The 12,943-nt window shown below is 39.9% G+C and overlaps 1 protein-coding gene across 4 annotated transcripts in view; it reads right to left on the bottom strand.

The window, feature by feature from the left end:
• Positions 1-1,620: 1,620 nt before the first annotated feature.
• Positions 1,621-12,943, bottom strand: part of syk (spleen tyrosine kinase) — a 73,229-nt gene continuing 61,906 nt past the window's right edge. For 3 of the 4 annotated variants that reach the window (XM_040157014.1, XM_040157011.1, XM_040157013.1), the window contains 5 exons: positions 11,056-11,265; positions 10,010-10,199; positions 7,942-8,082; positions 6,985-7,097; positions 1,623-6,839 (listed from right to left, as the gene is read on the bottom strand). In XM_040157014.1, the coding sequence (XP_040012948.1) occupies positions 6,767-6,839; positions 6,985-7,097; positions 7,942-8,082; positions 10,010-10,199; positions 11,056-11,265 (727 nt within the window). In that variant the 3' untranslated portion in view covers positions 1,623-6,766. Of the gene's footprint in view, positions 6,840-6,984; positions 7,098-7,941; positions 8,083-10,009; positions 10,200-11,055; positions 11,266-12,943 lie in introns of all 4 variants that reach the window. The other variant, XM_040157015.1, reaches the window with a different exon arrangement.

Below are 12,943 nucleotides of genomic sequence, written 5' to 3'. Positions count from 1 at the left end.
TTGGGCGGGTATGTATGTGCATGTGCACGCATGTGTCTGTCTGTTCTTTTTCATAGGAGAGCTGCTTGGTACTGAGTCTGACCGGACAGCCCCTGAAGGTGAACCCCAACTCAAAGGAGACAGAGGACATGCGGAGGATGTGAATGATGGCGTGGAAGAAGAAGATGGGAACTTCAAAGACAACCAAACACCTGATCTTACTGTGTCAAGTCTCCGCAATGTTCTGAGCTTCTCTGTCTCCTCCTGGCCTTGTCCCTTCTCTGAACCTCTGTCCTCCCAGCCTGCTGCCCCCTCCCAGGCTGTTGCCACCATGCTGCAGCCAGGTGTCTCCTCAGTGCTTGACTCAGCATCTCCTGATGAGTCCAGGGTATCACTGTATCTGCGTTTTGTCCCACTTCACTTTCCTGAAGTTTTGTTGCTCATCTCCGTTTTTTTCCCCCCAAGCTGTGGATGACTTGTGGCAGGTATGGACAGAGTCGACAGCTTGGCAGAGCATCTGGTTGAGCTGAGGAACCAGCCCTCTCTGGCCCTCACCAACCAGCAGGTCAGGAACATTTATAGTCTTGCTACTTTCCCTTTGTGCCCTGTCATACATGTTAACACTTGCACATGCTTTTGTCTTCTCATGTGCTGGTGTCTCTCTGCTTAGGTGGGCAACATTGTTGCTCTGTGGCAGAACCTTCTGGACCACAACAAGCAGAGAATGGTATTTGCTGCCAGACACCAGAGCAGGCTGGACACGGGGAGGTTCAGGTCTCCTGAGAAGAGGCAGCATTGCACTCCAGGGGTGTAGAGTGTGAAGAGGCAAACACTCACTACCACTGCCCTGCTTGTCCAGTGGCCAGATTGCTGCCACCTGACTGAGCCCGTCTTTGTTAGGCTCTGTGCCATCAACCGCAATCCCAAGAAGAGGGGGGCTGGCACAGCGTCCAGATCGAATCTTATCCTGGACGACTACAGGAAAATCAGGCCGTACATTCTGACCTATGGGACAGTTATGCAGCAGACCACCCTGCAGCTGGCGGATAAGAGTGCCATGACCCTAGTGCAGTAGCACAACAAGAGGGTGAAGAGGCAGGACTACGCAGTGCTGATGAAGGGGCTGGACCTGCCCAGCCACTTGTATGTGGTGGCTGACACCCCCATAGTTACTGTTGAATGAGTGAATGGAAGGAGTCATTTACTATCATGGGTGATTGAAAAGAAAAGTTTGGTCAAAACAAAAATGTTTGATTCTCTCCTTTGTTTTATTTGTGTGTTGTGGATATAAGGGTCTGCTTGTATTTAAATATTCACTATGGAGTTATTAAAACATCACTAATGTTAAAAATCAGTGATGTGTAAGCACATTGTGTTTCCAATATCAGTCACTAAACCAACACCAATCAATAAACTTTTCAGTATATAATGAACACGTCAGTTTCTGGCAATGGTGGAACTTGAAGTGGGAAACCTGGGATCAACTTTTCACTCGTACAAATGTACAAAGGAATACAAGTATAGGGTTTTTAAAATAATTTATTATATACATCAACATTTAAATACGTAGAAAGTCTTTTCTCCTTTCTTGGTGTTCATCCCTCCAGTAGAGTCCAGAGACTTGTAGAATCAATGCCAAGGAGCATTAAAGCTGTTCTGGAGGCACGTGGTGACCCAACACCTTACTAAGACACTTTATGTTGGTTTTTCCTTTAATTTGTCACCCTTCTGTATATGTTGTACAGTGGTTTGTCAAGACAAATTGCAAAGCCATGTAACATGTGACCGGACCCAGACTAGGTCCGATCAGACACAGAGAGAAATTCCAGCGGCAGCATGCACCAACACAATAAATGGCTAAGAGTAAACAAGCAATAATGTAATGTCACGTTTATTATATTGAATACAAAAATGGTATTAAATGGCGATCACAATGCCTGACATGCTGATTTTGTGATCTTAATTTCATTATATCAATTTTAAACCTAAATTAAATCAATTAAAGAGGTACTGGACACTTAAGTGTGTTCTTTGAGCTGTAAACTAAAGGATATGACTGTACTGTGATGACACACATCAGTGCTTGCGTTGGTATTTATGTCTTTTTGCAAAGTTATAAAAATCAGCATTTCATGGGTTTAAAATGGCTCAACACGTCACCCACTGTTTTAAATCGCACTGAACGTTGCAAGGCCAAAGATGACATAGAGTCAACCGTTCGGGGCTTCTTCACGTCATGAAATTTATATTTAAAAAAAAAAAATTAACACCGTCTACTCAGAGGTGGGCAGCCCACCTCCCCCAGCACCCATCCTTGAGTGGGAGTCTGTGAAGCCGCACTCATTTTCAAATATATACGATCAACACTCATCATTCACAGTAATCATTCACTATTTTTTCAGATGACAGTGAAGAGTGTGAATCCTATGAACAGAATAGTCATTCTTATACATTCTCTCGTTGTGATAACTTCTTATTAATGAAATAATAGTGAAATTAAAATACTCCCCATTTTATTGGGGAGCCCCTGGAAGTCCCTCAACCTGGGTCAGGGGACTGAGTTAGTATTATAGACTATTAGCCTTTTATTCATGACCAGTGTTGGGGAGTAGCTTAATGGTTTTCTGGTTTTTTGTTTGTGATTCTGACAACAAAAATGGAAGAACACTTTGTTTTTCCATTTTTTCGTTTGAAAAAATGAACTGCTTGAACATTCACAAATTTTTCAAGTAGTTGAAAAATCTGCCCCATTGTTTGTCCCCATTGTTTGTGCTGTCTGCATGCATGCCTCCACCGCCAATAGCGTTAAACAACGCATGCTATTAATAACAGACTCCAATACCGACAGATCAGCATCGTCACCTACAGTTTACTGTCTATCCAGAGCCAGAGCTTGAGACATAGAGGAGAAACAGGGAACCCAGGCAACTTTGTGATCAGGGTTCAAATTACATTGTGGGCTCATTTCATAGCGAGAAATTTTGACCTGTCTCTAGTTTCATAACTAATTTGTTTCATAATTTCTCATTGTGTAGAAAAATGCTATGGGAGGATGTTGATGAGATGTGAGAGAGGCTGCTGAACTGAATGGAGGTGCACTTCAGTGGCCAATGTGCTAAGCCCCCCTTGCTCCCTGTAATTCAAACACTGAATTGTAATCTATGTCAGCACAATAACATTAGTATGAAGCAGTCTGAGATCACAAAAGAGAGCCTAGCCAGGCCGTTTGACTCTGCCAGAAAGATGAGTTGACATTGGTTAATTGTCCGTGGTCGACTTCACTGAACTGGTGGCTGGTTCGTTACTGTAGTGAGCAGGGATTTGGTTTTGTTGATAACTGTCCTTTTATTTAAGTACAGACAGATATTTACGTCAGGATTGACATTAGGGACTTGGGACTTGGCGCTCGGCAGGTCACAGGTAATTAGTAGAGCTGTAGTCAACCAAAGAAAAATCCTGGTCGACTGATATTGTACCTACTCTTCAACCAATTAATTGGTTGCGGGGGAAAACACTAAGTCTGCATTTTATCTCTATAATAACTAAAATGGCCACAATGCACTGAGTGCACTCTACCTGGTAGCATAATTAGTCTAAATGAATTCGAAAATAAACAGAAAAGGCTAGTATTTTCTGTGGAATGCCAACTGCTGTTTGCAAACTTACACTCGGCTTTTGGGTCTGTTTTAACAAAATGTAGTCACTACGACAACTTCTTTGACATTAGGTCAATTACCTCGTAGCCGACACTTAGTAATCGTTCATAAACTTTGGGCGAGTTCAAAGTTGTGAAAACAGATTTGTGGGGGTTGTGAATTTGGCCAATGAGAATTTGGTTGGATGTGAAAATATCAACCAACCAATCAACCAGTCAACTGGGAGACTACAGCCCTGGTGAGGATTAGAGAGCCTGCAAGGTTAATAGGCAGTGGGGTTTTGGAGTCCACTAGCTTAGTTAATATGTCCAGCCAGGGAATTCCTCCTTGTTTTTTAACTACCAGATCATTATCTACTAAAGCCTTAATGATAAATGATTTGATTCTTCAGCATAACCTTGATATGATTGCTTTATGTGAAGCATGGCTTAAACTAAATATTTTTAAAATTAAATGAAGCTTCGCACCTGAGCTTACCAATGTCCCTGTAACTTGGGCTATTAAAGAAGGGGGTGGTATTGCATTAATCTAGTCTATTTTCAATGTAACCTCCTGACTTGATATTACATTAGACTCATTTGAGGTTCTTGTATTAAAACATCATTTATGAATTACTTTGTCCAGGCAACAGACTCCGACCACTCCACCTCATGGTACTCTACACATCATCGGACCCTTATTCCCAATTTTTAGAAGAATTTGGAGAATTTGTCAGACCTTGTTACTCATTCTGAGGAGATTTTAATTATTGGTGATTTCAATATTATATAATATTCACCTGAATAAGGCCAGTGATTATCTAGTAAAGCCTTTCTGCCACTACTTTTGGTCTCACCTAGCTTGTGCATGAAACTACTCACCGCAGTGGTAACGCCCTTCACTTGATTCTATCACACGGGATATCAGATCACTTTTTTATTACAATTGAAGTGTTAACTACTAGCCTTCCCTTTTAATGTTGGTGCTGATGTATTTATCACTCACCACACAGGTCCATTAACTGCTCTTGGTGAGCAATTGCCGATGGTCCTGTCCTTTCACTTCAGCAACAGGCCCTTGTTGAAAACTGTATCAGTGACTTAAACACAGCTCTTTCTAGTATCCTGAATTCAGTTGCAACTGTTACTACCAAACTAGACTGAAGAAACAACTGCAGGAATTTAGAACACAAATGGCATGAATCAAAACTGGAAGCTTTCCACCTCTCATGACACGTGTGTGTATTGAACTTGAAGCAATCTTTTTCTCTCACTTAATCAGTAACATTAAACACAAGGTTGCTAGGTTTCTGTTTCACACAGTAGCTAAACTTACTCAAAAACAGCCCTGTCTTAGCTGCTCGTCCTTTACAGCTCAAAAGTTTTCTGTAGATAGATGAGATTAGATACAAAATTATTTCCTCATCTTCAGCTACTTCTGTAGAATCAGCTGAGAAGTATTTAGAATCCAAAATAGTCTCTGTTTTGACATATTTTGAGACTATATCTCTTAAAATATTGTCTAAACTGGTGGTTACGTCTATTACCTACTACTTGCCTCCTTGACCCTCTACCAGATGAAATTTGTCAAAGATAAGTTTTGGGACCTATAATGCTGAATATTGTTAACTTATTTATTACAACTGGCATCATCCCAACTAGATTAACGGTACTGGGGATGATGCCAGTTGATGACTGCTGAAACCGCATCTTGATTAAGAAACCGCATCTTAATCTTTAATAATAATTATAAAGAGTACTTGAAAGAATTGTGTCTTAGCTTAGCTTTCAGCCCAGTGAAACTGCACTAACTAAAGAAGTAAATGATCTTCTGCTTATGATGGATTCAGATACCACCTCTGTGCTTCTGTTACTGGATCTCAGTGCAGCTTTTGACACCATAGAGCACTGTATACTCCTAGACCAATTGGAAAACCAATTTGGCGTCTCTGGCCCGGCTCTCAATTGGTTAAAGTCCTACTTATCTGAAAGAACGCAGTGTGTTTCATCCTTTCTGATGTGAAATATGTAGTACGTCAGGGCTCTGTTTTTGTCCCTCTGAATTTCTCTCCTTATATTTCACCTCATGGCCAAATCATACACAGTCATGGAATTAATTACCACTGCTTTGTCCTGCAAGCACATGGGCATCCAGGCTACGTGCTCTCCCCTCTCTCTCTCTCTCTCCCGCTTTCTTCTCCCTGTCCTCTCTCTACATTCAGGCTCTGTGCTGGACCACTGACTGTCCTGGGACCTCTTTCTCTCCCCTGTCTACTGGTGCCTCATTCCAGATTGTGGATCTGGAATTTTCCATCCTCCAGGAGTCTCTCTCCCTTGTGTGTGCATGTTTGTCCTTGTCTATCTCTCCTCTCTCTCCCTTTGTGTGTTTGTTCCGATGTGTGAATGGTGTGCTTGAGTTTGCCACTAGATTTTTTGTGTCTTTGTGTAGTCTGTCCTCTTTCCAGGTCTTCATGGTGGATCAGCTCAGGTGCTGTAGGTAGGCAACTCCAAGGTGCAGCCTACCTGCACCTTGGAGTTGCTTGACATCCTCCCAGATCATGTTCTTATAAATGTTTATAATCTGTCTATAATTTTGTCATCCTGATTATCCACACTGTGTATCTACTATGTAGTTCTGTTCTGTACACATAACATCTATTGCATCACTGTCTGTTCTGGAAGAAGGATCCCTCGCTCTTCCTGAGGTTTCATCCGTTATTTCCCTGTAGAAGGGTTTTTTGGGGAGATTTTCCTTATCCTATTCGAGGGTCTAAGGACAGAGGGTGTTGTATACTCTACAGATTGTAAAGCCCCTTTGGCAATTTTGTGATTTGTGATATTTAGCTATATATAAATAAATTGATGGTCTTGACTGTCTCTCCATTACACTGAAACAATTTGACTTTCAAGGGTTTTAGGTTTAACTATAATGACATTGCAGTGGTGAAGCTTTAATACATATAATGCACTTACAGTATGAAAAACATCTACCAAATGAATTAGTTGTATAGTTTGTTGGATCCTCCAGTTGAAGTTAATATTTTACTACTGCATTTATATTTAAAAATCATCTCCAAACATTTATACATTAATAAATGCAGTTTTTCTCATCAACCAACATTTTGCATAGTCTCATAACATCAGTATGAAGAATCACTGTGCAATGTCATAATAATACTCTCGTAGTCTTGGCTCAACTATGGTAAATCCAGGCCTTTCATCTGCCCTGTAAAACATGAAAAAAAGCAAGTAGTGATCAAAAGCAAGGTCTCCTAACATACACTGCCCTTATTATTCCTGTCAGGTGTAATACAGTCTGTTGATGATCCAACCATTGCCTTGTGATAACAGAGAGACAACTTGTCACTTACTTGTATGTCCAGCAGGTTGTCATGAGGTCATACATCTCTGGTGGACAGTTGCCTGGGGCATCCATACGCTTTCCACTTTCAATCATCTGCATGACATCATTTCCTTTCATTCCCTGTGAACAGTGATTCATTCAGATGGAATTTGATACCATCAGGGAGGCATGGCTCAGTGCCACTGAAAGGAATGCAAGATGGTCGAACTGATACAAAATAGCGTCACTGGAATTTTTCAGATAGAATATACAGCAAGACTGAGTTTCAAGGACGGTCACTCCACCTTCTGTTATTGGTAGTATGGCTCTTCCTATACCTACTAACCACTGCTGCAACCTCAGCTTATTTTCAGTGGCCTACTGATGCCCTTGTACCCTCTACCATCTTTATGAAGTCTCACAGTCTGGTTTCTTAGGCTAGGCTATTCCTTACCATTTGGAGTCATCTTGCATTAGACACAGCCCTGGCAAAAACTGACAAAATTGTGGTGTTTACAGGTTATTTTATAACCTTGTTCATGCATTTAGGCTTAATTGGAAATCACAAGAATAATCAAAATTGTTGTGATCACAGGTAAACTTATTTATGTTAAATGAGTCACAGGTGAATTCACTTTTGTTGCATTGAGGTCGTATTTTCAACTAATTCTATCTAACCTGTTTGTTTCTAATTATACTATAAAATCAAATACCCTACCCTTTAACTTAAAGCAAAAAAAAGAGGAAAAACCTGCAGTGGCTTTTAATTTTTTTCTGCCTGTAAGTGGTGACAATGTCATATCTACATCTGAAGGTCTAAATTACCGCTGCTGTTACTTTGTAGATGTGGTCTGACGATGACTGAACAGCGCCACCAATCCCCACCCCCTACCACTACCACTGGAGTGAGTGAGTGACTAAGTGAGTGACTTGATGTGTGAAAAAAGTGTCATCATGTCTCAGGTCGGTAAGTAATTGTTCATACCTTGTATGGTTTGTGGCCATAGGAATAGGCCTCCCACATGAGCACCCCAAAGCTCCACACATCACTTTTGGATGAGAATTTGAAGTAGTTTATACACTCAGGAGCATACCATTTCACTGGCCACTTCCCATGACCCTTGGCCTGGAGGAGGAGATACACACAAATCATCATTACATGTTGATTTTATGTTATATTGGCCATTATGTAGCCTCAGATTACAGTCTGTCTCATTGCACCGAGGGGACTCTGTCAGTTATTGTGATGCTCATCATTTTTTTCCCTTTCGGTCAATGAGCAAGTGCATTTCTACTTTGACCGGCTATGATCGACTGCTGGGCGATAATGTTTTTAATATGCACACTGAGGTTCCAAATTACGCAGATAGGCTATTGTCGGTATTGCAGTAATTTGAATGCTTTATATGTACATTTTTCCTTTGTCTTTTATCTGCTTTTATGCACAGATAAAAAAGGGTGCATTGCAGTGGACCACAAAGACTTTTAGTATGAATATGTTGTATATATTATACAACCTGTATAAGATTACAATAAACTGGAGACATACTGAACTGTAACACCAGAGGTCACTGTTTTACAGTTTCTGCAGAGGCAAGACCATGTCACATTTTCTTTACTTTTTCATATGAAAGAATGACTTTCTGTGACGAAATGAAGACTGATGATTTAAAATAAATACGTGTGGGCCACACTATTTATTGTTCTACCCTTGTCGATATAACTTGTAACCTTTCCCTGTGTGGGGGATCTATGCTGCTGACCTTAGGCGGGGTATTTAAGGTATCTGTATCTGGATTCTCTAAAATATCTTGGGCCCAAAAATCATACACATCTAAGCAAGTTCACTTGGTTGTCTGGGTTCATCAATTCACTAGGCATGGTAAGGAGATTGGCAGTAGCAGTACTTCACAAGATCAATAAGCTCTCCAGCCGACAGAGGATCCACTCTTACACAGTTAGAATAGGTTAAAATATCATTGTATTTGTAAGCCATTTTGTTTGGTTTCATTTCTCTTTTTGAGTTCAAGTTCTAACTTTAGAAAACCATAACTAGTTCTCCATAATTAAAATATCAACTTAAATTTACACGTAGACAAAATTCTAAGAAAAAGAAATGAGCAATGTTCAACTTAAACAATAACAGTGAAAACAACTGGAAAAGGATGAAACGAACCCTTACTACCGAATAAGTAATCCATAAAAGGAAAAAATGATGACTCTCACAACCATAGTTTTCAGTTACCAGCTCTTACTGTTCTTTAGGCTTTTTCCCCCTTAAATCCTCCTTTAGGTGTTTTTGCCTTAAATGAATGTTTCATTTTCAATTAGCATTGATTTCTTTTCAGTCTCGACCCAAAAATATGACATCTCAGGGGAAAAAGGGCAAATAAAATGTCTGCTCCTCATGAGTTTTCCGTCTCATGCACCTTTCCAAGTAGTTTGCCCCGGTCTAGCCCTCAGAGGGTAGGGAACCTAGAGACTTCACAATGCGCAGGAGTTTAGGGAGCATCTAGCTGCCCATGAGGAGTTGAGGGAACCTCAACTGTAATTTAGGACTACAGAAAATAAAATGGGATGCATCAACATGTGTTGTTTGCAGACATGCAAGTAGCCATGATTAATGTCATTGTGTTTTGGGAATGAGAGAACATGTCGGAACCCTGGGAAACACCAAGTTCATAGATGAGTTCATGTGGTGATTACCAACAATTTCCTTTGATACTGCAATGCTACATAGGCATTCAGCTATAACATGGCTACTGTGAAAATACATTTTTATTTTAATTCTATTTCTTCTAAAGCAATATCAAAACAGATTTATAATGTTGAATGATGGTCTGCAAAAAGCTGCAAAGAAGTCTAAAAGTCCTATAAAGCCATCAAGGCTTATTAATATTGGGTTATTTTTAGCCATGTTGCCCCACTGTACCATTTTTCTGTACTGAGCTGAAAATAAGCAATGGAATATTCCCCAAATGCATCATGGGCCTGGATGGGCTTCATGCTTGATCTATGGCAATTTACCTGTACCCACCCCTGTCAACAATTACCTTGTAGTAGTTTTGCTCCTCAGCAACAGCTTTGGAGAGGCCAAAGTCACTGATTTTGGCATAGTGCTGCGTGACCAGCAGCACGTTCCTGGCGGCAAGGTCCCTGTGGACAAAGTTATGCTCCTCCAAGTACTTCATCCCCATAGACACCTGGTGCACCAGCTCCGTGATGTTTTTTAAGGTCGTTTGCCTGTGGGTGATCGATTGTTATTTTATCCATAAAAGAAACTGTAAACTTCAAAGGACAGAGATGACAAGCTGATCATAAACAGTCTTTTGAGATGCCTTAAATTCTGAACATAAGTTTCACAAGGATCAGCTTTTCAACTGGAAAAAATTCTGGTTTACCAATAAAGTCTGAGAAACTTTTAATTATACTTCAAATGTTTTCTCCTCCACTATCTTAAACTGGAATAAAACTTCAATAAAACTTAGAAATGTTTGAAAATCTATTTCTGTGATTTGCTCCTCTTCTCTCCGAGGTTGGAATGCTCCCTGCAGTTCTTGTTACTGCAAACTCTACTCATGACCTGTGGACGGTTCCAAAGGACATGCACAGTCTCCCACGGGTTTAATACTGTTCACGCAGAGAAACCCACCAGTCACACCTACAAGTCATTTCTAATTACCGATTTACTTGACCTGCATAGACTGTGGGAAGAGCGCATTATTTTGTTGTAAAAATAAATTATAAAAAAACTAAAACTAAAAAAATATTTAGTTTCCTAAATAGATAGAGACCTGATACTTTATGATAGATGATGAATTTGAAATTGCAACTTGATAACAAAGAGCACTGTCCTTTGCCTTGTATTTGACTGATGTTCAATTCAGGGGTCAAATGGAATTTTGAAAAGTAACCATCTGCTGAGGAAATCATGTTCTTTGCCACTGGGAATGAAAACACACTGCCACAGGCTCTTCAAAAATCAAATTTCAAACCAAACAAGTGTGTATCATTATGTCCCTATTATTAAAGTGAAATAAGCAATGTAAGTAGAATGCCTTGTTCCAGAGAATAATCAGGGTCCATTTGGATCACATACTTGTTTTTCTGCAGGAACTTGTTGAGAGGTCCCAGCTCAGCTAGCTCCATGACCAGCATGAGATTCTCTGCCTCACAGATACCTATCATCCGAACGATATAAGGATTGTCCAGCTGCTGCATGACATTGGCTTCTCGCAGCATCTCCTCACGCACGGAGGCGTTGTTATCATCGTTCTTCAGAATTTTGACTGCAACTGGCTTCTCCGTCCTATCACACAGGGAGGGTTAATGTTAGGGTGACTGTGCCACCTGGTTTGTATTGATATTCACCATAAATGCACTTTGAAGACAGTATGGCTCAAGCACAGTAAGCCATATCTTTTTTAGACAACACAAACAAGGGGCAACAACATACAATCAGTACAACATGAAGAGTAGACAAGTACACAAACTCAGTCTATACAACAATACTATAACCACAGAGTGTACAAGTAAGGTAAAGGCTGCAGCCTAGATTTAGATTTAGAGGAATCAGCTCTCTATAAAGACAGAAGAGTCTAGGTACAGTATACTTTGAGTTCTTCTGGCATAGTTTCTGTTTGTTTGGTTGTTTTTTCTTTGTTTGCTTTGTGTTTTTTAAATGGAATGTTCTCTTAGTAAGAGACACCCTGGTAAACAATGGTCTGACAATGACGTTGTGTCCCTGGCCAAAAGTCGTCCTGATTGGAAGGCAAAAACATCGACCTGGACATAAATCACGAAAATCAAGTCAAATTGCTGTTTAACTGATGTTACGGAAAGAATTGCTTTGTTTAGAGAAAAAAAAAAAAGCCACACACAAATACTGATGGTTGAGAAAAAATAAGTATATTGTAAAAGTAACTTACAACCTTGGGCCCAAGGGGGATTATCTCTCATCAAACAAAAGGACCAGGTACATTTTATAATTTTCTTGAAGACAGAGTAACCTAACATGATTGGCTACTTGCCAAAAAAGATATACTATTGACCAACCAAGTTAATGAGGCATGGATTAACTTTTACACTGGACTGTGTCACATGCATTTTTCCCTATGAAAACATGGTCCTTCTCACCTCAGTTATTATAGTGTTTGGATATAACACACACCCACTGTAACTAACATAGGATGCCCATGCTTTCAGTCACAAGATGTCATGATGACTTTGCCTTACTTGATAATGACTTTTTCGTGACTTAAGGCTTCATTATTCTTCTCTTATCCTTCTTACGTCACCACATCTCAAACATCCGCCTTAAATTCCTTCAGATACATACCCTCTTGCGGTAAAGATGTATATTTTCAAGATTGTCAGACACCTGTACAGAGGAAAAGGTTTCAACTCCCTCCAGGCTAAACGCAGTTATAACTTTCTTTGTATTTAGTTTCCCAGCAACTTAAATATTGTAATATCATGTAGGTCATATAAGACACATCTATTCAAACTAATAAGGACATATACATTTTCCTTACATTCCATAATATCCCCAAAAAATAAAAGATAACAAATGATTCATACTAATTTTACTTTCACAACGTCTTCATATCTCTCGGATACAGATATGCACTTGTAAGTGTCTATTTCTCCTTCTAAGGAAGGTTATGTTTAGCCCGGTTTGGTTGTGACATTCTTGTAAACAGTCGGTCATATGGTGTTGTCCTTTCCATGTCTAATAATGGTCATTCTGGAGCTGACTTCAAAAACCTCTAAAGTACTTAGCAGAATTTCACAGTGCAATACATCTGTGGCAGATCTATTTTTCTTTTTTTTCATACAAAAACTCTGAAAGGGTTGTGGGTAGACGTCCTCTCCACATCCAAGCAGACACTACTCCAAGTTTATGTATTTTTCATTTTTTTATTTAGGCTACAAAAATGTAATCACAGATACTAAGGATTTATTGAGTCACATACCTTCATAATTTT

Source organism: Xiphias gladius, chromosome 20 (genome assembly GCF_016859285.1).
Source record: "Xiphias gladius isolate SHS-SW01 ecotype Sanya breed wild chromosome 20, ASM1685928v1, whole genome shotgun sequence".
NCBI classification, from domain to species: Eukaryota; Metazoa; Chordata; class Actinopteri; order Istiophoriformes; family Xiphiidae; genus Xiphias; species Xiphias gladius.
This window is presented reverse-complemented; position numbering and strand designations above follow the sequence as displayed.